At 53.4% G+C, this 23358-nt stretch overlaps 1 protein-coding gene across 1 annotated transcript; it reads right to left on the bottom strand.

The window, feature by feature from the left end:
* Positions 1-858: 858 nt before the first annotated feature.
* On the bottom strand, positions 859-23138 carry LOC104149130 (protein-arginine deiminase type-1). The gene is made up of 16 exons (XM_068915581.1): positions 22125-23138; positions 14755-14902; positions 11952-12126; positions 11416-11485; positions 10006-10067; positions 9093-9210; positions 8295-8420; positions 7014-7189; positions 6734-6837; positions 6251-6374; positions 5542-5649; positions 5169-5320; positions 2935-3079; positions 2353-2446; positions 2193-2275; positions 859-1260 (listed from the first exon to the last, which is right to left on the bottom strand). Exons 2-16 carry the CDS (start codon positions 14844-14846, stop codon positions 988-990), a joined length of 1902 nt encoding a protein of 633 aa, XP_068771682.1. The 5' UTR covers positions 14847-14902; positions 22125-23138; the 3' UTR covers positions 859-987.
* Between the last annotated feature and the right edge of the window lie 220 nt (positions 23139-23358).

The following is a 23358-nucleotide window of genomic DNA, read 5'->3' on the forward strand; positions in this document are numbered from 1 at the left end:
GGGGATTTGGAGAGGGGGGTGAAAAGAAACTGCTGGCGATATGAAAACTGTGCCACGGACCTGGGACAAGGTGAGCTGGAACTGGGATTTCGCTGGCTTGTCAAATCTACGTCTCTTGGGACAGCATGCGCACGGGAAAGCTACCAGGAGTTAGCACATAGGAAGCATCGCGCTACCACTATAAAAGGCTGTAATTCCTCCCACAGCCACAGAGCTGATTTGGGTAAATCAGTGTTAATCACAGATATGAGGCAGCAAATCATGAAAAACCAGTGCAGGCTTCCTGCCTGCACACTGATTTGTGTTAGACTTCTAGTGTCCGTCCTCCATCCTTGGCAGTTGTCGTGATCCCACAACATGCCAGCGTGCATAACAGAGGTTTCAAACAACCCTTTTGACCTGGCAGCGAGGTGCGAGTGAGCACGCAGCGACTAACCCTGCCCAGCTTCCAGTGCAAACCCGGCACAGCCCCTGCCGCGGCGCTGAGTCTGAGCAAGAAAGGACAGCACGCAAGGAAGAGCTGCTCCCTCGATACAAATGGAGTAAAGAGCTGCTTTATTGCCGAAACCGCTTAGTTTGACAGGCTTCAGTCTAACTTCATCCTCGGTTCTCTGTTTTGGAAAGACAGGGGGAGAGGGCCCAAGCCCCCTGGGCCACCTCAGGGCACCATGTGCCACCACTTGAAGGAGAAGGGCTGGCGGCGCACGTTGGTGCCGCAGTGGACGTCGCCGGCCAGCGCGTGGTAGGAGGAGTAGTCGTCGATGAAGGTGCAGGTGAGCCCCAGGGGCTCCAGCAGGGACCGGACCTTCTCCTCCAGGCAGCACTGCCCGCGGACGACCGGCCCGAAGGGCTTGGGGATGCCCAGGTGCCTGCCCAGCACCAGCATGTTCACCTGCGGCAGGACAGGAGAGGCTGCGAAACGTGCAGCAAGGAGCAGCCAGGAGCTTTTTCCATGCAGCAGGAAGCCGCCTGGCGCTTGCTGCGCCGTCAGGCCGTCAAGAGGCCCCAAGGAGCAAAGCGGGATGGATGGAGAAAGAGGGGACGGAGGGGAGGAAACCCAGGGGAGGGAAAGGGTCTGCCAGAGACGGAGCCTCGGCACAGAGAGGAGCACGACTGCCTCCGCCGGGCCCTCACCATGTCCGGGAAGAGGGCATCCGCTCGGGCCTCCTTGAGCACGAAGAGCTGGGGGATGTCGATGATGTCGTGCTCACTCAGGCCCAGCTCCTGCTTGAGGAGGTCTCGGTTCCAGTCAATGCAGCGCTAGGCAGAAGGAGGGAGGCGCGTGGGGAGGGGGCGCATGGTGGAGGCGCCCCTTTCTCCATGCTCAGACCCATGTCTGACCTTCACTCACGGTCAGACACTGACCACATGAAGATCTCCATCCAGACCAAAAGCAGGAGCAGAGCCTTTACTTGTGATCCCTGGCCAGCCTGGCCTCCCTAATCCCACATTTGCTGGCTGTCCCATCCCTTCGGGCTACCTCCTGCATCCAACCTGCTGCCTCGGCTCCCTCTTCTTTCTGATTTTTTGTGCCTCTAAAGTCACTTTTAAAGCATCTCTCAATGTGATTAAAGCCAGCACCCATGTGTGTTCGGATGAGCTGGTCCCACACAGTGCCTGGTCCCCTTGTAACTGCTCTCCCTTGCACATATGCTTTCATCCAGAACATGCCAACTTTGCTCACTCTTCTCCCAGGGCTCATTATCTGTTTCATCAGAAATGATCCCCGCACCCAGAAATCATCTGGTAGCAACGTGTAAGTGGAAGAGATTTTGCAGGGAGAGCATTGATGGAGAAAATAGACCCGGGCTTCGAAAAGCCGCGCGCTTCTGAAGAAGGCTATCGTCATGGGATCTGCCAAGTCACATTTTTGAGGGTAGCCTTGCCTTAGCTTAACAGTCCCCACAGGCATTTCCAGGGGTGCTGCGAGTCCTCCCTCCAGCTAAAGCTAATAGGCCATTGTAGATGCAGCACATCTCCATGCCTAGATACTGCAAAGGCCCAACCCAGGGGCATCTGCCCCCATGCTCAGCCCGTCCCTCTGATCTGAAGTGTCATGGCTCAGGCTTCGGTTAGCTGCTCGGCATCGCAGCCGACACACGTCGCCTTACTATGCGGGGGGAGAGGCAATAACAGACTTTTTGGTGCCGCCCGACACTTTGCAGCTTCCCCCGACCAGCCCCGGCGCCCACCTGCGCGTGTCTGTTGTCGCTCTTCAGCGTCTCATCTGCCAGGAGCTCATCGATGGTTATCCGCTCCATGTTCTTCAGCCCTGCTTGGGGAGCAATGCAGCGGTAAGAGACCTCGGTGGCCCCCGCCGGGCCTTGAGGACACCCTCACTGGGCCTCTTACCAACGAGCTGGGTGGCATCGCCATAACCCTGCTTTTGCTTCTCCTTGAAGAGCTTGTAACAGGCATTGGGACTGGCCAAGAGGAGCCGGAAACCCTACAGGGAGACAGCCGAGGTGATTAAAGCGTGACCGCGTTGGGCTTGGGTACGATATAGATATTACTTCATGACGCCGGCCCTTCAAGCCACTCAGCTTTGGCAAGACACTTTGGTGCCACGGCGCCTGTCAGCTGTAAACCCAACCCCACGGGCTGCAAGCTGCACAGGGCAGGGTGTTTCCAGGAGACTAGATGTTTCCTGGGGAATGGCAGCAAAAGAGAGTGAATTCAGCCACCGGCCTCATGAGGAGGGCCCCGAACCAGAAGAGGGATGAGTCAGGCACCGTTCCCTGCACCGCCGCTGGTTCACCGCGCGATGTGGAGCCACTCGTGCCTTTTCACGGTGCCCCAGTTTCCCCGTAATCCAACAAGACTTTTTTTTTTTCCCCACTGGCTCCCACAAAGGGTTTTTGCATTTGCAGGAGAGGCTGCCCCGTGCAGAAGCAGAGATCGCTGCAGGGAAGGAGGGGGAGCGGCGGACGGTACCTTCCTATCATAAGCGGGGACAAACGTCAGGAATTCATCCACGTGGCCCACGCTCAGCCACTCCGAGTAGACTTCCACGGGCGCCTGCACTTTCTGGGCATAGAGGAAATCTCTGACTACCTTGGACATCCGCCGGCCGGAGGCCCTGGGAAGCAGAGGGAGGAGGAGGAAGCACACAAGAAGGGGTCGGGGTGCAAAGTGCAAAGTGGTTAGGCACAAATTTACAAGTGACACCATTTCCAGACGCCAAGTCGAGAGGAGAGACTTGGGCAAACCTGGTCACAGCTAAGCACGGCTGAGCAGAATAGGATGGATTTCCCATCCTACAGGACATGCTGATACTTCTGTCTGTTTTCCCCCAGTTCAGAAAGGAAGAGTTTTTAAATATCAGTGCTTCTCTGGTGGGCCAAAAATACACATTTGAAAAAGCCAGTTCTGTGTTTCAAATCAGTTCAGCATCAAGTGGGTTGTCCCGCAGTGTCTCCTTGGGAGGGGGGCTCCCGTCCCGCCTGCCGCTCGCACCAATTTTAATGTCCCACATCAGCCTGGCTGACCCCAAGCTCCTGCTGAAGTGCCCTGGAGTACTACGCAGGGAAGTATATCCATGCATGACATCTCCCTTTCTGCTTCAGCATCTTCCTCTCTAAAATGGGCACAAGGCTTAATTTAACTAGTCCTTGTGAGTATTAAATCACTCCTTACGTAACGCTTTGCGCGGGTGAAGTATTCTTAGACAGACAGAGCAGAAGCCCTCACGCAGGCTGAGAAAGCAGCAATTAAACTTTTCAACAGTCTTCTAATAAGGGATAATTATGGTTCTTGCGAATCTGGGAAAACTAAATTTACCTGCCATGCTAAACGAGCTACCTAACATCCCAGGCAGGGACCCGGGAGCCCTGATGCCCCATCCTCCGCTGGCACCGAGGAGCACAGCTAGCTCGGAGACGGGCATCACGCCGCTTGCCACCTCCGTGCTGCCACGGCTTAGACATCCCGGGTAACGCCCCTGCCGGATTCGCTCCCGGCGGGTGGCTTTGTTGTTTATCTCGGAGAACAGCCTCCTTTGTGGAGGATTTGCACTCTCGTTCCAGCTGAGCTGCCTAGCACCGCCTGCCCAGAGCAGCTGCCGAGGGCAGAGCAAAACAATTTCCAGTTATTCGAGATTTTACTCTTTCCTGAATTACCCCACCTTTTCTTTTAATGGGGGAAGGTTAAATAGCCTGGGTGCTTCGGGCGCCCCAAGGATCGGAGCAAAAGCACCAGCACAAAAAGTTTGGGAGAGGAAAAATAAGAGCGGCAGCATGCAGTATTTCATGAGCGGCAAAGGAACAGGGAAGCCGGCTTGCATGTTAAATCTGATCTCTGGCTGCTGAGCAGCTCCTGCAAAGAGGATTGCTATTAGATGGGAACGTGGGGTCAGGTCCCAGAAATCTGATCCGCGCGCCCTGGCCACACCACCATCCGGGCGTTATTAATGTAACTAACGTAAATTGGCCCAAGCCAGTGACTTCAGATTGAGGGACTGGCTTAGGCCTCTGTTAAGTCAGCGCCAGACCTCTTCAGAGCCAGGTCTGCCTGAATCTCACGCCGTCGGCCCCCGGTGGTAGCCTTCACTCTGCCCAGTTAAGCCTCTTCCCCCCGAAAAAGTCCTTTTATTTGGAGGGGAAAGTAGGTCTGCTGTTCGAATGCTGCAGTTCTGTACTCTGGGAATCACTACCGCCCCCACAGCCACCTTCCCTGCCCTGGACAGGGAAATAAGCTCTTGTTGTACTTATCCTGGGAGCAGATTTAAGCCCTGCGAGAGCCAGGACCCCAGATGCCTCTTGCATGCACCTCTGCCCAGACCGCAGGGCCGAGCTTTGGCCCCGCATCCCCAGGCCAAAGCAGCAGCAGGGCTGGGGGATGCAAAAGGGACGGCAGGGAGGCACGGACCCCTGCCCAGCCAGCCAGACCTCTGCTGTCCTCCTTGGGGGTTAGGCAAGAGGTAACAAGTTCCCCAGGCCCAACTGCAGCTCAAATGTCATCAAAGTAAATCCTCCCACCACTCTCCTATGGCAGTGAGACAGGGCTTCCTCCAGCTGAACTGGCAAGGGCAGGCCCTCTGCAAAATCTCTCTGCAGCCACCTGCAGCCCTCTCATCCCCCCGGGAACACTCTCCTATGCCCAGCTTTTCTATGCCCTGTCCCACCAAGACGAGAGCTGGATCAAGCTGGGCTGACATGTCTCCTTCTCACCAGGGGAGGGTGCTCCCGATGAGGATCCTTCCAAAAGGGTATTCCTTCCCTCGCACAGTCACTGGTGGGCTGACATCCAGGTTCCCAAAGGAGTCAAGGCTTGAAACGTCTTTCCCGGGAGGCTCCCGGGTCACATAGCCAAAATCAGGGCCCTGAGAAAGAGGGGAGCAGTGAAGACATGACAGCAGGACCTCCACCAGCCTGGCTCTGCCCGTCGGCATCCCCACGAGCGCATCCTCACGCCAGGTCTCAGCTAGCAAGCCCAGAGACGTGGGCTTTCCCTGTAGCCAAGAGACGGGCAAGCTCATGAGGAGGACCCGGGGAGCCTCAGGGAGAAGGGGATCAACCTCACGCTGGAGGAAACCTTACATACCAGGATCTTTTTAAAAGCAAAGTCCCTCAGGCCCCTGTTTCTGGGTGAGTCAAAGACCACAGGGAAAGTCTTGTGAGGTGCTTCTACATAGCCAAACTCCAGTTCATCCTGTTGGGGGAAAAAAAGGAGGAAGGATCCTCTTTTGGTGATAGTGATCTCGGGAGTGGAGCACAAGGAGCATGTGAGGTAGGCAAAGCGAGTGGTGAGGGTGGAGCAGGAAATCAGGCAAACCTGAGAAAACTCTCCTGTTGTCCTAACCCAAAGGGAGGCAGCTCTCCACCCACGGAGGCAGGAGGGCTAGGGGCTGCCACCCCAGCCAATGCAGCGGTGGCAGAGCCAGGCTGCCCTGGAGCAGACAGCCTGCAGCCGCAGCATCCCAGGGAACGGGGACAGGGACGGCAGGGCTCATGCGTGCCACAGGGAGCAAGCAGCCCATATACCCAGCACATGCAGGTCCTTGTTGCAGCACTGCGTGGTCCTTAGGTGACATCCCTGTCTACGCTGGCTGCCACCACCTGCAGAATTTTAGTTTTAGTTGACGGTTGCTAGGTTCACCTCTGCATATCCAGGTGCTTTCTGCTGAACAAGGCAGCTAATACCTCTCTGGGGTGTTAGTAACAGAGATAACTCCCTACCGTCCCTGTGAGAGCCTCTGAGCCTGTAAGAAGTGCCATGCAAGAGCCACATACTACTAGTATTGATTTATGACCTGGATCCAGCGGTCACTCCGGCTTTCAACGTCTGAGCAGATGGTCAGCTTGCAGTTGGCTTTCCTCAGCAGGACTTGGAGACCCTCCAGAAAGACATCATTGGAGTTTATGCCCTTCTCAATGCTGTGGGGAGAGCAAGGAGTAAAGACCGGGAGCAGAGAACCCAAGGGCTCATGAGAAGTACCCCCACTGCCTGATCATGCAGCCTATTTCTCACTCACAGTGCATTAGGTTACTGTCACCCATGAGGTGACACTTGGAGAGGGTCGAGCTCTACGGCATCAGGGCCAAACAGAGCCTGCATCCTTTCTCCCTGGGGTTGCAATGAGTGCAACAGTGCCAGCCTGGCACTGGTATATTAGGACTCCTGCACAGCGCACATAAAGCATGGCTTGCCCCGTAGCTGATATGTAGTAAGGAAGGGTTGAAAGCTCCTCCTGGGAGAGTCTCTGTCTCCCAAGGTAGAGCGATGCCCCTCCTACCTGCAGACAAAAACCTCCACAGGCTGCTGGGTGTTTGGGGTCATTATCCAGGGTGCCACTCGGAAAACCACCGTATCAGTGAAAATCAGGGTGCCTGGTGAATACTGCAAGAGGTGAAACACCCATGAGTCACAGTGAAAATCCTATTGTCGGCTTTGCAGAGGACAGGAACAGGACATGCTCTAGGATGGCATGAGACAGAGGGACGCCAAGCCTTACCATTGCAGTGAGAGAAAGTATCTGTCTGCCTGCACAGGCACGATCCACAAGTCCCTCATACCTTATGGGTGACCTCCAGCAAGCTGACACTGAAGGACACCAGCCCAGAGAAGTCAGCATCTGGGAAAGAAAGTCCTTCCACGTAGAAAGTATTGTCTCCTCCGCTAATGTGGTCTAGTACGTAGGAGAGCTTATTCGGACCCAATACAGGTTCATACTCGGGGTGTGAGTCATGACCTGGAGAGACAACGAAATGTCCAGCACAGCACGTGATGAGCAGCTCATCCATGGGGATGGAAAGAGGCAACAAAGAGGAGGTGGCTGATGCCGGCGTGGTTTGCACAGGAGTGGGTGTGCATCCTCTTCTCTAGGGAACACACTTGATCTTCCTTGTACAAAGAGGACTCTATACCCTAAGGTCAAACCCTTTTATGGTGCATGCCTAGAGTTAAGCATCTAATGATATACTTGGGCTCCCTGACCTGATTTTCAGTGGGGAACTGTAGGTATTCAGTTACTGGGGTGTTCAAAGGGAAACGTGAGCAGCCCAACGAGATGGGCTGCTTTGATCACTGTGTCATACCCAGCATTAATTAGGGAGACGGTGCCAGAAGCAGCATGTGAGTTATCAGCCCTGAGTCCTGCTAGATCCCACCGTTCCCGCAGCGCTAGAGCCATGCCCATGTGACAAGGCGTGCGCATCTGTGTGTGCGCACGCAGCGTCGTGCCAAGGTGGGAGGCGACAGCTGGGGCGGAAACCCTCCCTTGCCCGGGCGACGAGTACTATCCCGCTGTGGATATGGCCCGCTCTCATCCTCTCGCGTGAGTGACACCAGTTTCCTCCTTATGTCGTCCTCACCTGGAGCTTCCCAAGCTTCCTCCATTGGAAAATCCTTCCTACGCATCTACACCCACGTGACAGCGACGTGTAGTCGTGAATCCTCGGCTCAATTTTTAGGGATAAGAAGACATCAGCGTTTTTAGACCTGCCTGGTGTATGCACAGCCTGTACCTTCAAAGCCCGCTCTTCACTGGATAAGACTAGCATGAGACACAAGCCTTGTCTTTGAAATTTCAGCAGTCACACTGAACAAAGCATTCTTTGTTACTTTTCCCTAAGCAGCCTTCGAGTTTCTCATAACTTAGTCTTCTAAACAGCCAGAGCAGGAAAGAGCAGAGGAGCTTTTGAGATAAGCAAGCATTTCCAGAGATCAGAGATGCTTGATCCCTAACTATAGTGAACTTTAGTGCACTAATAAAAAGTGGATTCACCCACCTCAGGGTCTTACAGGGAGATGATAGGACTGCACAAATATCTGGGAAGGAAGGAAGAAGCACTTACGAATAGCATGGAAAACTCTCACTTTGTCTGCATCCGACTCAGGGACATGAAGGACCAACTGATACTCAGCAAAGATAGCGCTGGGGCCTTGAGTCCTCAGGATCATAACAGACATATCTTGAAGGTCTACAAGGAAAGAGACAGTCAGGAGTCTCACTACAGGGCCCTAGGGAGGTTTCCAGCCTCAAGCACTGACTGTAGCCACTGGTATCCTCTGCCCAGACTTTGTTCACCTCTAGATTTATAGGGCATACCTCCTGGGACTATGCATGCTACTAGCACTGGTTTTACAGAGATGTCTGGGAGGAGAAAACTTCCTTGCCTTGGGAAGGGAACAGAGGTGAAGGCAAAGGTACTTTCAAGAGACATGGGCAGGTGATCCCGCACAGGGAAAGAGCCCGTTTCTGTTGCAATGGGGAAGCAGGTTAGAAAACGGAGCATCTGTTGATAACTATAAGGTGACAGCATGAAAGCAGCACCTCTTCTCCTAACTGCTTTGCAAGCACCTAAGGCCATAGGTCAGTGGCATGTTATCTTTGCAGGTAGAATCACCATCACCAGACTTGGGAAACATGGTCAAGCACGGCCTCAGCATGGGAAAGGAGAGCAACAGAGGCATCACGAGCACAAAAAGACCCAGATGAGGACCTTCGGCTCCCCTTGAGTGCTGCATATAAGCAGTCACCTTGGATTACGTGCTTTGGGTCCGCTACAAGGGCACGCGTGTGCCCAGCCAGGAAGATGTGACATCCTTTAGGCTGGCCCTGGTGAGCGCCCAGCGCCGCTCACCACGCGTACCTGCGCTGGTCTGTATCTCCATGTGACTGCTGTCCATCCCCACGGAGCTGGGGCTGTCCCGGTCACAGTTCACCAGCAGCACGGCGCCTTGCCCGTCCGGGCCCCATGTCCATTTTGCCTGGAGAAGAAGTGCCAAAAGGAGACGGGAGAAAAACCACAACATTTCCTCCCTCCTGTCCTCCTCCCAACAACGTCCCGGCTGGGAAAAACCCCAGGCCACGTCCACGCTTGGAGGAGATGCCCACAAGAGTTAAGTAACATGCAATCAGCCCTGGTGTAGAGAAGGCGGTGATGCTTTTAACCCACTAGATTTCCTAACCTCTTAACCCACATGAAAACTGCAGCTTCTAGCAGGGCCATCGAGGGCTATTGCAAACAGATGTTATCTTCTAACAGCTCAGAGTGTATCTGTAAGCCCTCATTTGGACAAGAATATGCCATTTCTAGAAATGCATCTGATCTTGATATACAATTTGTGCTGTTGTAATTCTGCTGTAGCCAATTACACAGGCATAAGTGCTTGGGCTTATGCAGATTTACGGCCAAAGGGGTAAATCTCTTGCTGTTTGCAAAACCCGCGACTGACTCATTTAGTGGCACGTTTCACGTCCAAAAAGGAAAAAAAAAAAGGCAGAGTTTTCTCCTATATGGCTGCTTCTGTCCAAACATCCTTGGGGCTGGACTTGAGAGTCAGGAGACTGGCACAGAGAAAAAAAAGAAAGTCTTTCCTCCGAGATTAGTAGGCTAAGGGAAAATGATGCAGCAAATTCTAATTCAGACACCAAGGAAATGCCAACATCACTCATGTCCCTCCTCCTAGAGATTTTCAAGAAACACGTTGCAAGTGGATGCACCCTGCATTTACCCTCCATAAACTCAACGTTTCATAAAACCGTGAAGCGTTTCTCATTACCTTGTCCTTTCCTTTGCTCTTCACTCTGCCGTCACGGCTCAAGTCAACATCCAGGGATATGTCTGAAACATCACAGAGAGAGAAGGAGGCCACCGGCAAGAGATCGAGCTTTCTGTGGACAGCGCTGTTTTGGACTCACCCTGAGCACCAGCCATGAGTCAGCTAACATCAACTCCACCTTCGTCACCCCAGATAAGCTCAAAACCTGAACAGGACCCTTCTCTAAAAGTCAATCTGACCACTTTTTCCTGGTTTTCTCCCTTTGGTCTCCAGCCGTCTTCTCCCGTCTTGATTTCCCTGGGTGGGGGGCATACCCACTTCTTTTGTATTTTTACCAATTTCAGATTGACAGTGGCAGTTTTTTGGTGAGCGAAGGTGAAATGGGGTGGAGGCACGAACGAGTGTTTTCACCATGGTCGAACGGACACCTAAGTAATTACTAAGGGCGAGGCAATGTTTGAGAAGGACTTTCCCTTACAGAGCTCTTCCTTCTCTGTCTCCGCCAGAACAAAGACGAGGTTTACCAACCACTTTTTCCTGAGCCTGTGTAAATCTGTAATAAGCCTATCCCAATGACGGCTCTTGGCCTGCTGAACTGATCCAAATGGCATAGAGGGAGGGAGATAATGTGTGCTAAAAACGCAGGCACAGAAGAGAGTGTCCTTCATGGTCAGAAAGGAGTACGTGGAGAAGCTGAGCCGTGTCTTTGTAACCCAAAAACCCCGTGGAAGGCAATGGCCAGGGATGGCTCAGAGCGGAGCCCATCAGTCATGGGAAATGGGAAACAATCAAACTCTTCAGGTGCAGTTCTCACAAACATGTGCATGACTCCAGTACACAGGTCTGGCTGTCATGTGAGCACTTTAGAAAATCCAAAATTTAGGATAATTAATCCATCCAAACGTAAATCTCTGCACCCAGACTAGTTGTCTGGACTCCCTTTGTAGTCAGTAGAGGAAAATAGGCACTTCAAGGCAATGATTCATCTCATCCTAAACTTCTAAAATAGGTCAGACAATTACACTTTGGTACTTATTTCTCTCCACTAGCTAAAACAGAAGTTGAGGAAGTGAGCGGCATTGCAGACAGGTCTAAAGCTAGGTGAGATGGTCTCATTTGAGTCCTCCTCTGCCAACCAAATGGTCTTAGAGGCCAGAGAAAGCTGGCTTGGTGCGTGCATTGGGTGGGCACATCGCACATTTTTGTTGTGCCATATAAGGCAGCACAATAACATTTTAATTATTTCTCTCCTCGTTGTGAGGTTAGGTTGTTAACATCCAAACCTGCACTATGCATTCAGGCTGGCGGGCAATTCGTGCACCCTGGTTAATTCCGGTTCAAGAAACAAAACTAGATTTGGGCATCTGAAAGAGCAGACTATCTTCAGACAAGGGTTGCTGTAATACTCACCTACACAGGTGAGATACAACCAAGCCACAGTGAGTTCATTCCCTTCCCATCCGTAGTATGTAATCTTAACCTGTGAAGATATCACCAGATCACTACCCGTTCCTAAGTCCTATATCTTCCTATGCTGAGTAGGTCTTTCCACTCACTGGGTTGACCCAGCAGTCCTGTAAGTTGTTGGTGGGACCATGAAGGCCATGCCTCATGGTTAAGCTGAATCATTTGTGTCTGCTTCAGCACAAAACAGGCACAGAAAAAGAAAGGTTAAAGTATTTTCATTGTCTTGCATGAAGTAGCTGACACCAGCTTTTGCAACAATTTTCTCATTTTTAGGTCATAAAACGTGACTTCCTTCTTTTTTTTAGTTTCATTTTTCATACACAGTAATTATATACTTCTGTTTCGGTTTGAGTTTGTTCCATGGAAACTTGCGTGATATCAGTGCTACCTGGAAACGATCGAGCACATGCTCTTTCCTTACTTCCTGGAAAAATCAAGTTATTTTTCCAGAATCTCTCTGTACATAAAAAGCAACTAACCTTATTGTCATTGACGGTTCTGCTGGTGACATCAACGGTCACCACAACCTCTATATCAGGATCCAGCGGCCATCGGGAGGTGTTCAGGGGCTTTGTCACGGGGTTGTGGATGACATGGACTATAACTGCAGAAGTGGCGTGGACCTCAAATGACACGGCACCTTTAGGGGTAGATCTGAAACAGAAAGCAGCCCTTGGTTACAGACAGACTTGTCCCTCCTGTTGTTTTCTGTGGACCAAAAGAGCTGAACTGAGCTCGCTGAAAGTAAATTCAACGGTTACTGGGTTTAATAGGCTGAGAACCATGTTTGGGTGCGTCATCTGAATTTTGTATGTATTATCTCTGTGGTGGTGCTGAGCAAACACAGTTCCTGCTGGAAGGAAGGGAGCTTCAGCACGTCCATCCATGGTTAAGTAGAGATGCTTAGGCCTGGGCATCCAACCTTCATCATTTTGACCTCCCTGAACAAGAACAGTGTAAATAAAAAAACGATTTCAGCATCCCAAAGACACTGCAAACCTGGGAACTCAGACTAGAGTAGACTAGTCTGCTCGGACCCAGACTAAGAGCTGGGACAGTTTTTGATGTCACCTCTCCAGGGTGGGTGGTTAGCGGTCCTACATGGGGAGCAACGAGGTGCATGGATCCACTATTTTGCGCCCCGGTGCATCCCTCCATGAGAGAAAATTGGTTTCAAAGGCAGCAGTTGTGGCTTAAGCTACTGTCTCTCACCCAGCGCTTAGAGGAGGACCACGCTTGGCCAAAGGCCATGCAGCAGCGACTCATCACGCCACCGTAAAGGCCTCCATTGGCCCCTACCCTGAATTAAAAGATGCCCGAATAAAAGACAAAACGTCCAGCCCATGTGCAAGCACACAGAGCCCAAACCCCACCTCTATAACATCCCTCACCTTTGAAGTGCTGCCTACATGCTCATTACATCCCTGGCACCCTCATCTGGGGAGCGGGAGTGCTCCAACCTGTCTGAGATTTGTAACCTGCCTTCCTGTGCGCACACAAAAAGGGATAAGGTGGTAAATTTTAACCACAAGGAAAATACAGAAGGGATTTATTCCCTGTTTCCCTTTGCATGACAGTGCTGATGCCTGCAGCAGCCTGTAAGTAGAGATTAATCTGTCGTCTCCCTTGCCTCCCTTAAAATTTAAATGGTTGCAGCATCATAAATCTTCCCGCAGACTTGCAGAATCGCTCCTCTCATGCGCCCTAGGAGCCTAAGTGTCAGATTAACTGCACGCAGTTATATCAAAGACCTTGTGTCTCCTGGGCAGTTCTGGAGGAGCGGGGAGACCTGCACATAGCTTATCGGAGCTGAACGAGGCGCACGAATGCCTTCCCTCGTAGCATGTCTATGTGGCACAGAGCCGCGGCTGCCCGCCCCGTCCGAGCAGCCAAAGTCCGTTCAAAAGCAGCAAATTTCGTTTCAGATTTCAGTTCCAGGGCCAAATCTATGGGAGATGGAGTGATGCAGAGAGCCCACGGGTAGCAGAAACCCCAGGGAAGGAAGGACTTCCACAATTTGGGTCTATCGGCGCCAATTTGACGGCCCTCTCTTCTCACCCCAGCGATGGTCAGCTACCAGACTGGCCAGCTAGAAGCAGGATTCCCGCTATACTCCACCTTCGTGGCCGAAAATGGACAAAACTATGACCGAACCCTGTCCCATCTGCCACCTAGTTTGCCCGGTGCAGGGAGGACTCTCGCTACTGCTGTTGCTCTGCGGTAATGAAGCGACTCCTGTTATTAAGCCCTGACATTTAAACAGCAGCCACCATCTCATATCAACTCTTGGCTCCTCTGAGCAAGGCTCAGATCTGCTATCAAGGAGCCAAACCAGCCCGTTTTGGGGCTCAGGCCTAGCGCACATTTAAACGGGACTGAGCTCATTCCAGTCCGAGTTCAGAAAAAATTGCAAATAACAGGTCATATTCCCTGCTGGCTGAGGAAAAAATAATGATGGTTCAAGGCCAGCGGAGGTTCAATTTGAGTCCCTTTGTAACGCACAGGGTGGTGGGGTCAGTCTAGCTACAACAGCAAGCGCTGGCCCTGCTCCAACACGCAAACCAAATAATCGACTAGTTTGCATTCCCAACGGGCTTGGCCTGTAGTTGCTATCATTATAAGTATCATTTATTAAATAGTAACGATGCAACAGTACAGTAAATACAGCCCCATATCTGGCCAATAAAACAACCCCTATATTTTAGGCAAGAAAGTCACTTCTTGCTAAATCACTCATAAAAAATCCACTCATGGATTTTTTTTTCTGCTTTAGCCACACATTTGTTCTTTAATCCAGTTTAGTTCCAGACAAGTTGTTCTTCTTGAATTGTTGTTGCCTAATGCTTTAGCAGCCAGAAATAGATCCCACTTATCTGGGGTGTGCATGGGCTTTACCTGAAAACTGTCATTGTTGTCTGTGTTTAAATGTCTCGACGTCACAGGAGCGACCGCCGCTCCTTTGGGTGGGCAGGGAGCGCTGCTCCAGGAAACTCTGCCCCCAGAAGTGACCGAGGACACAGGGGACAGCTACCTCGTGGGGACACATCCCCCGAGTGCCCCACCAGCCTGCCAAATACAAATCCAAAACGGTGATGCAGGGCCCCAGATCAGCTCTGATTTTCCCCTGCAAAGCTTGTCTCTATACCAAATGCGAAGCAGAAATGTAGAATGCTCTTGGGCTTCCCTAAAAAAAGCCATCAGCCTCACGAAGCCAGAGCCTGTCTGGCAAGCAGCGTAAGCCCATGCAGGTGATTGCAGGTAGTCAAATATCAAAAGCCTTACCGTTGCATGTCCAGAAAGACCTCGGTGCCCAGCACACAGACGGCATAGCTGGCGTGACTGGTGGACACCTGCACGACCTGACGTTGGGGCATGATCCACCGGGGACCACGGGTGCATGTGAAGGAAGCTGCTGCTTGTCTGCCCTGCTCTGTAGGTAAACCAGCACGACAGGATTAAAAGGCAAGGGAATTTAACTCCTCCTTCCTCCCTTCCCTCGATGACTGGGCTACCCAGAGACCCTGCCGTCTCCACCTCTACCATCCCGTGCTGTGGCTCCGGGAAGCTGCACGCTCAGGAGATGAAGGCGATAAGCCAGCCCCTGGGGCTCTCCCATACAGGGAGGGGGCACAGGGTGGAAAGGCAGGATGGGGCCCGGCAGGGCACGGCTTTGCACCCCAGCTCGTCCGGGACACAGAGATCTGCCCCAACATTGTAGCAGTGAGATCTTTGGGGGAAAATTCTCAAGGATTTACTCTGAACTTCCTTATAACTTCATATAAGGACTCCAGAGCTTTATACATTAAACATTTCTACCCATCCTCTTATGCAACGTGGTTGTTTAGGGTTATTATAATACACAGTACCATTAAAATAAAATATTTTCTTTAAAATAACCCAATTTTTCCATCTAGTCTCCCAGCAGGTGACTCACGGCCTCGACTACCCCATTAGGGCAATGCCTGTGTAAAGCACATACCGCTCCAGCAAAAGGAAATGTTTGCTCGGGCTGGTCCTTCCCTTTATAACAACTTCTGATGAATGCTATGAGCAGAAATGGGTGCACTCAGGGCTACAGGGAAAACTGGTTATTTGGCAGGCAGGAAAAAACCCTGCAAGAGGCTTTTGGTGGAAATCAGAGATTCTCACTGATTCGCTTGGACACAGAGAAGAACCGGGGACGCAGTGCACGTTAGCATGGGGTTTTTTTGTGTTGCTGGAGATGTCTGACGGCAAAGTGAGTCTCTGCTCCCCCAGGGAAGGGACCAGCACCTCCAGGTTGATCCCATCGTGCGGCAAACATCCCAGTTGTTGGAACAAATCGCCTTCTGGAGATACTAATCTCTCTCCAGGCAATCCTGGGAGACTTAACTTACTTCTACAGCGTAAAAGTGGGCGATATGAATCTTGCTGCTAGTCATGAAGAAGATTTCCACGGCACTAGGCGCTGGCCCAGGATCTAGACAGCAGTGAAGTGGTTCCCACTTCAAGAGAGGCACGAGTGATGGATAGAGGGAGCAAGCGAGAGCAGGGAAGTCCTAGGTGGCACTGATCCCTGTGAAGACCGCACCAATAACCCCGTGGCTGCAAGGTTAATTGTGAATCTCATGTAAACGAGATAGGAAGGGCAATAAGGCAACAGTGCCATCCCCATTTCCATAGGGTAGGGAGATGGGATATCAGGAAGCAATTTTGTTGGAGGCAAATGTACAAGGAGGAAGTCATGCCAAGCAGTAGCTTCATGAGGTAACACAGCAGGACAGGACTAGAATCAAAACACACAGTTTTGTGGGCAGCAGGATCCTTTGCAAAAGGAAAGCCCAAAGTCAGCTTGGTAGAGCTAAGACTAATCCCCATCATCACGTCGTGATGCACGTCCTCAGCTGAGAGAGAGGCTAGCTGGGCTGTTGGGCGAAGCAAAATGTTCACACCCTCTTTAGCAAGACCAAACTAGAGCCATCCCAGCTGCTTTAAACATCTCCAAGTGCACCTACATTAAAGGCTCTTCTGACTGTAATTGTGCCAGTAAAACAGCACGGTGTCTCGTTGGTGAGCACGGTTTTAACAAGACCATGAGAGCTTGCTGGGGCAGCGAGGATGCTCGAGTGGGCTGCGTCGTGGCACGCTAGCGGCACCGCTCTGGGGTCTCCGGGACCCTGCCTGATTTTAGTCTGTAGGCAAAATCTGATGGAGCAAAACCTGGCACAAGCCAGACTTGTGCAGTTCGCAGAAGAATTTTGAGCTTTGTGGGCTTACAAGCCCTACTACGAGAGGAGTGCAAGCGTTCGCACACCCCCAAAACACTTTAAGTGGTCCACTTGGGGCAAAGCAGCGTCAGCACAGGCTCCAAACAGAAGCCTGTCCTGTCCTCAGAGGAAGAGTTTTGCTATACCGAAACCTCTGCCAGCAGAGCATTATGTAACACTGGGAGTTTGATTTCCACGTGTGGCTGCTGGTCGCACTGGTTCAGACTGGGCATGGTGCTGAGCTTGCCGTCTGCTGTGATTTTGGCACTGCATCCTGCTCGGCTGGTTCTGAGACCTGCGCTGGACAGAGAACACACCTTAATCCTCAAGGGGTCATGCTGTTACGATCTGTAATCTGGAGGAAGGTGGAGAACGGTGGTTTCCGGCTTCCAGGGGTTCACAGCTCAGGCTTGCAAGCATGCGCTTCTCCCCATTCCAGAGCAGCAGTTCTCCCCACAAACCTGCCTGAGATCCTATCCAGCCGGGAGAGATGGGCTGAAGTCATGGGGCCAAAACCTCAAGTTTGTGTATTGTGCAGCCAGACTCGTGTTTAGTCACGGCACGTTCTTAGCAGCCACGGTAACTCCAGATGCTCTCTCAAGCCCAATCCATACTGTCTTCGTTGGGTGGTAGCTACATTCACTTCTTCCTCCTCCACCTGCTATTAGCTCCGACATGCCCATGCAGCAGTAGGGAGGATTACGATTTTTAAGTCATCTAAGCCTATTCAGTGCTGAGCGTTTCTTCCTAACAACACCTTGTTCCAGGAGGCTGCTATTAAGATTCACAGTGCAGGATGGATCAGAGAGAAGTTGGTGAATTCAGGCCCCTATGATGTGTTGGACACGCAGTTTCCTAGGAAATATGCAGTGCTGCTCCTCTCCATCAGATTCAATTGGCCACGGCAAGCCACCCAAGAGCTTGGCCAGGCTTGGGTTGGGGTTTTCTTCAAGTGTTTTTCTGCCTGCTGTGTCTCCCTTATTCAGGACAAGGTCTCTGAACACTGCTTCTCACCAGACAGCTTTTGTGCAGCCTGTGTCCGGCAGGGATGACACGTTCCCAGCAGCACAGGGAAGGATGCCGGCTGCAGGACCGAGCCAGTCGGGTCGTAGCGACCACGGGGACAGGTACTTGTGCCTCGTTTGATGTAATCTCAGCTGCTCTTTTTCCAGCACCAGCCTGGACCTCACCTTGTCCGTGCACCATTAGCCAGGCCAGTAAGACAGCCGAGAGACACAAAACCAGCATGGTACTGCCTGTATCACACCGCTGATGGAGACATCCGATGCTCTGGGCCATGGGACGGGGCAGGACCAGAGTCCCTAGCTGCAACTGGTAGGAAAGGCACCTTTCAGAGGGGACCATTTGGGCTGGAGAGACTCACTGATGCAGCACCCTGGTCTCTCTCCCATTCCACGACCCTCAAGCAACCCACGGGGTCCAACACATGGGGTCCCAAGGCTGGAGGGAGGCAGCTGTGCAGCAAGCATGGGAGGCTGGTGGGCAGGAGTCCCTGCGGTGAGGACCGGCTGAAGGTATCTCCTGCTTTGGTCTTGCCCATCCTCAGACATCCAGCTCCGAGTCAGGCGGCTCAACTGCCTCCTCCGTAATCAGAGGCAGGAGACAGGTGCTTTGAGGCACAGCCGCCTCACCCTGAGGCAGGCGAGCTCGCCGAGATGGAGCGATTCCCCTACCAATACAGAGCCCATTGAGGACAGACCAGACGCTAATCCCTCGTTCTCCCCCGGCAACCCCACAGCTGCCCCGTCTCCCCAAGCCCTAATGGCACTCACCCCGCGGGGCCTTTCTTGTCACCCGTGCTGCCTCGCCACTCCATCAAGGAAAGTTTGGTAATCTCTTTAAGCTGATAATCGCACATTATTTATTACTCTGCCTGCATAATTGCAGGCAGTAACTTTTAAGAGCCTTGTCCTTCAATAGAACAAGGCATTGAACCAGTTATCAAGTCCCGCTCTTGTTTGCCAAAGGATTTATTTCATTAGCTGCGTGGCTGTACCAGACGAAAAGCCTCCTGAATAAGCGCAAAGCTTCCCATGGAGCACGGCAGGAGCACCCTACGTGTCTGTGCTCGGGAGGTTTCAAGAGGTGCCGAGTCAGCTCCCAAGAACCTGCCTTCTCCTTTGCTGCTAACGCGTGGCCAGAGGCCGGGAAGGAAGGGCACAGAGCCTGGTTTGGGTCGGCAACAAAAGCTCCATCCTGGTGAAACCCAACAGAGGCTGGTCCCGATCCTGGCGAAATGGCATTTTTGAGGGAAATGGCTGTCAACTTCTAAGGAGCGTGAGGAGCTGCCATGCAAAGCTGCCAAACTTCACGTCGTGGGATGCACCAGGGCCCATGTCCGGGACTTCCCAGAAGCCAAGAGCAGGGACGGCTCTGCAATCCGTCCTGTCCCGCCTTGCACTACTGGAAAGCCGAGCTCTCCCCTCCACCTTTCCCTCTCCCCTAAAGGAGGGCATCCGAGTGCCCAGCTTCTCATACAGCTGGCAATCAAAGAGCAAACCGCCCCGTGAAGCCTCCTTTCCATCTGGCGTAGCTCAGGAGCTGCGCGCGCGCCCGCAGGAGCTCCGTCCTCACGTGCTCGCTGCGCCGGTACCCCACGCTCTCCCGCAGCTTCGCACAGCACGCTGAGGTGGCTGCCGGATAAACCTATCCCTCCCTAGAGCGTGCTGGATGCCTCCCACGACGGTAGCAATAAACTTGGGGATCTGCTCAGCTTAGCTCAAAGCTCCGGTGGGTTGGTATTGTCCCGCTTGCGGATGCCGCCTTGAAGCCGTGTCGGCTGATTCACCCGTCTGGCGGCTGCACCTCCAGCCTGGCGCCTGCCGCGTGCTTTCTGCTCCCGCGCTGCCGGCCGCCTCCGAGCCTCGCCTGCTCCCCGATCGCAGCTGCGTTCAAAGGACTTCCAAAATAAAGGTGGAAAGTCCCATGGAGGCAACGTCACCTTTTGCGTGCTGCCAGGGGACGGAGGGCGGCTCGCGTGGTGGCTTACGCCCAGCCTGATTCATGTGGGCACCTGTTCACACCTCCTAAACACAAAGGTCAGCTAGAAAGGACGCTGCGGGGGGACATTTCACTCCTACTCTTTGCAATAAGGCTCCTGTCCCGACATGCACCTCCGAGCGCAGCCGAAGGCTCAGGCAGCCCCGATATCTGCCAGGAGCGCAGCGCCGGCGCCGGGTTGCGGCCGCAGCCCAGCACGTTGCCGGCCTGACGCGCTCCACCGTCACCGGGCACGTGGGCGCTGCTCCTGGCCACCAAGGAGGGCACGCCGGCCAAACCGCCTGAAACGCTCACCAAGCCACGCAGGTTCACGTCAGGTTTTTCCATCGCCAGCTCAGGGAGCCCACAGGACAATCAGGCCCTTGATCCGGACTCCCAGAAAAGGGCGACTTCAACAGATCCATGGGGCAGAATCGGATCTCAGCACAGCTCGAAGCGACGGATGAGAGATGCCGCGCGGGATCTGAGTGGTTTCGGGCAAAGTTGGAAGAGGTTTCCTATGCTCCACAGCATACGCAGCTCTCTCCTGCAGAGAGGCTTGGTGATGCCAACAGAGCTGCTGACCCCCTCCCAGCCCATGTGCACTAGTTTCTCCATCCGGCCCCGGTCCTCCCAGTGCCAGGGATGAGATGTAGAGCGGTGCCTGGAGCATCGTTCACCTTTGCCATCGCCCAGGCGGAGGGAGAGAGGAGGGAAACATGCAAACACACATGAATGAACTCTCCAGAGCGTCTGTAAGCTCCTGTACTGATACCTGTTCCCAGCTCCTCTAGATTAGGACATGCAGGGGAATCAGCAGGGGAAGAGCTGATGCGTAGGAGCTACTAATCTGGCAGATCTGATTTTTAAAAACCTGAGAACTCCTCTGACCAGACTGACTATAGCTGTGAAACCACGAGCCTCCAGACATCTGTGGATATCCATGTATATGTACGTCCCGTGATGGTTTACCATGTCTGATCTCCTCCCTGAAAGCACAAAGCAAAGCCTGCGTCAAGAAGAGCGCTTCTGCCTTGTGAAAACCCCGTTCTCGCTTTATAAACCAAGGTTTATTTAGCAACTGGTTGAGTGAGTTTCCCAGGCTTCACGGCCTGAGACTCGCTGGTGCTTTGGCTGGTGCAAGAGGGACGTGAGTCGGGCAGAGTGGGACCAGCCAACGTGGAGATGTTGGTCCCAGTGCCTCGGGCACGGGGAGGACTCGGAGCCAGCCGAGCGGCCCTTGCGTTTCCAGGCTCGCGTGCTGCTGCCGCCGGCTGCGTACCCTCAGCTTCGAGGAGCGCAGCCCGGCTGAAGCCCCCGGACCCTCGCCGGAGGAGCCAGGAGGCTCCCGCCGGAGGCAAGGCAGCGCCCGCGGCACAGCCCATGGGTGCGCCCGCCGAGGCCCTTCCCGGAGCTGCTCGCCCTCTCAGATACTCAGCACAGAGCTCCCAATGCCAAAGCCTCCTGCGAGGAGGAGGAGGAGGAGGAGGAGGAGGAAGGGGGATGGCGTAAATGAGGGAACTGCATCCCCGTCGTGGAAAGCAGCTCTGACAGCCCCATCCGGCGGCGCTCTCCTCCTGCAACCCGGCACCCCCGCAGCCCTCTCCCATCCCTCCCTCCTCCCTTTTTGCCCTAAAACAGGGCTTTCTCTTCTCTTTTTTTGTCGCAAACTCAGGCTCCCAGGGTGCCTGCAAGCCGGGCTGCTGCTGGGTGCCAGCGCCACCCCAGGGCCCGGCGGGGTGGGGATGATGGAAGGGGGACAGGGGGATGTTGGGGACATTGTGGGACAGGATGCAGGTGACATCTAGTGGGACCGGGCAGCAGTGCTGTCACCACCGCTCTGTCCCTCGCAGGGTCTTGGGTCCCCCCCATCCTCTGTCGCCCGCCAGCCTGGGGGTGCACCGGGGCCCCCCAAAGCAGAGCCCCCGGCCCCAGGGGACCAGCGGCAGCAGGGAAGCGCGTTGGTGCCACGTCCCCGCGAAAGGCCCCGCCAGCCGCTCGGCGGGACGAGCCGCGTGGCTGAGGACGCCTGTGCTCGGCCGGCGTCCCGTCCACGCCGACGCGGGCGCCGGGCGAAAGCTCGCGCCGGGCACGAGCGAGCGCTCCCACGCAGCAGCGCCACGAATTACCAGCCATCGCTAGCTTAAGTCATGTTGCAGCAGCCTAACCAAAACAGCAAATCGTTACTCATAATCCGGGTGAAATCATACGCTTGCAGTCCAAATTAGTGCTAATTCCCATTAATAAAATGATTCAAGCTGTTAGGCAACAACATCCCAGCATCTACTCCTCCGCAGCGCTACAGTCACCCTGCCTGCATGGCCCAAGACAACCTCACAGGACACAGTGCTGGCAGCGAGCGGTTTCTTCCTCCTCGGTTTTGGGTTCGCTCAGGGTTATTTTCACCTGTTTCAACCCCAAATTTGGTAGCGGGTTACGCTCCTTCCCCTCCCCTACGGGTCCACAGGGTTCAGGCTGCCTTAATTCCCCAGGTTTGCTAATCCATGTTTCAACAAGCGTGTGACCAGCTGGAAGCACTTGCGCTGCTTTTAAAAATCCCCAGTGATGTACCGATCTTGGGGTCCTTCTGGAAGATGGGAGGGGTTTGGGGTTTTTTTAAAGAAAAGGGAGGATTTAAAGTAGCATTTGGCTTCCTTGCCAGCAACTGAAATACTAAATGCCCAGGCAAAGGAATCGGGAAGTGAAAGAGGCAAAAGAGAAGCTGTTTTCTTCACTCGATTTCTTCCAAAATAGCGTTTTGACACCTCTGTGTCCCCTAGCGCATCGGTCCCAAGCGAGCCCACGTCTGTCCGGCCGCCGAGTCGCCGGCGCGGCACGAGGGAGATGCCTGCTGGCGGCTGTGTTTTTGGAGGGGAAAAAAGAAAAAAGCACGAGGAGCCTTGCGGCACGCTGAGCCACTAGCCGGTGGCCAGAGCCAGCGTGTGCAAACACCGCACGGGTTTGGTTCGGGGGGGGGTTTCTTTTTTCCTTCTTTCCTGGTTCCTCTTTCTCGCAGCCCGGTGGTTTAAATAGATGAGGGTAAAATAGTGACGCGTCTCAGAAGAGAGGGTGCGCGTTTTCCAGCTGCAGGCGTAAGCAGGTCTCGGCCTGGGGCCTCTAATCTGAGGTTCACGTAACCCAAGCAGCACGTCCCCACGTTAAATTTTGCACGGCGGTGTTGCTGCTCGAACCACGATGACCTGGGACAGGTAAAGCTTCAGAGGCTGGTGCTGCGTGCCTTCTTCTTATACTCTTTGGTGATCACGCGTATGGCCTTTAATAAAACATATTTCTTGCCACAAATTTCTTCGGCATGTGCAGAAAAGCGGGGAAACTGCCTGTGCTCCCAAGGAGTCTGCGTGGGGACGAGGTTCAGCAACGCAAAGCCCCTGTTTGTGTGCTTGTTGGCTCAGGTCGCGGCAAGAAAAAGGATCCGGTTTGGAGGGGGAACTGTGTTTGAGTTCGCTTACCGTGCCCTAGCTAAAAAGAAAAGCCTAAAAGGAACACAAAGAAGGACAATCAAACTGAACGTTTCTGGTTCCTGCTTTTTAATTGCTTGTGGCAGGTTATTTCAAAATCTGAGGAAGAAGGTTTGGTTTTTACAATGGATATTTAGCTTCATATTAAAAAACAATGCAAA

This window comes from Struthio camelus, chromosome 21, assembly GCF_040807025.1.
Source record: "Struthio camelus isolate bStrCam1 chromosome 21, bStrCam1.hap1, whole genome shotgun sequence".
In the NCBI taxonomy this organism is placed as follows: domain Eukaryota; kingdom Metazoa; phylum Chordata; class Aves; order Struthioniformes; family Struthionidae; genus Struthio; species Struthio camelus.

Coding starts and splice junctions, on each gene's coding strand:
- LOC104149130 (XM_068915581.1), bottom strand. CDS start 14,846: ATGCCCCAACGTCAGGTCGTGCAGGTGTCCACCAGTCACGCCAGCTAT. Junction 5,650..6,250: donor GGAGTGACCGCTGGATCCAG/GTCATAAATCAA, acceptor TTCCCCCAACAG/GATGAACTGGAGTTTGGCTA. Junction 2,276..2,352: donor CGATGCCACCCAGCTCGTTG/GTAAGAGGCCCA, acceptor TTGCTCCCCAAG/CAGGGCTGAAGAACATGGAG.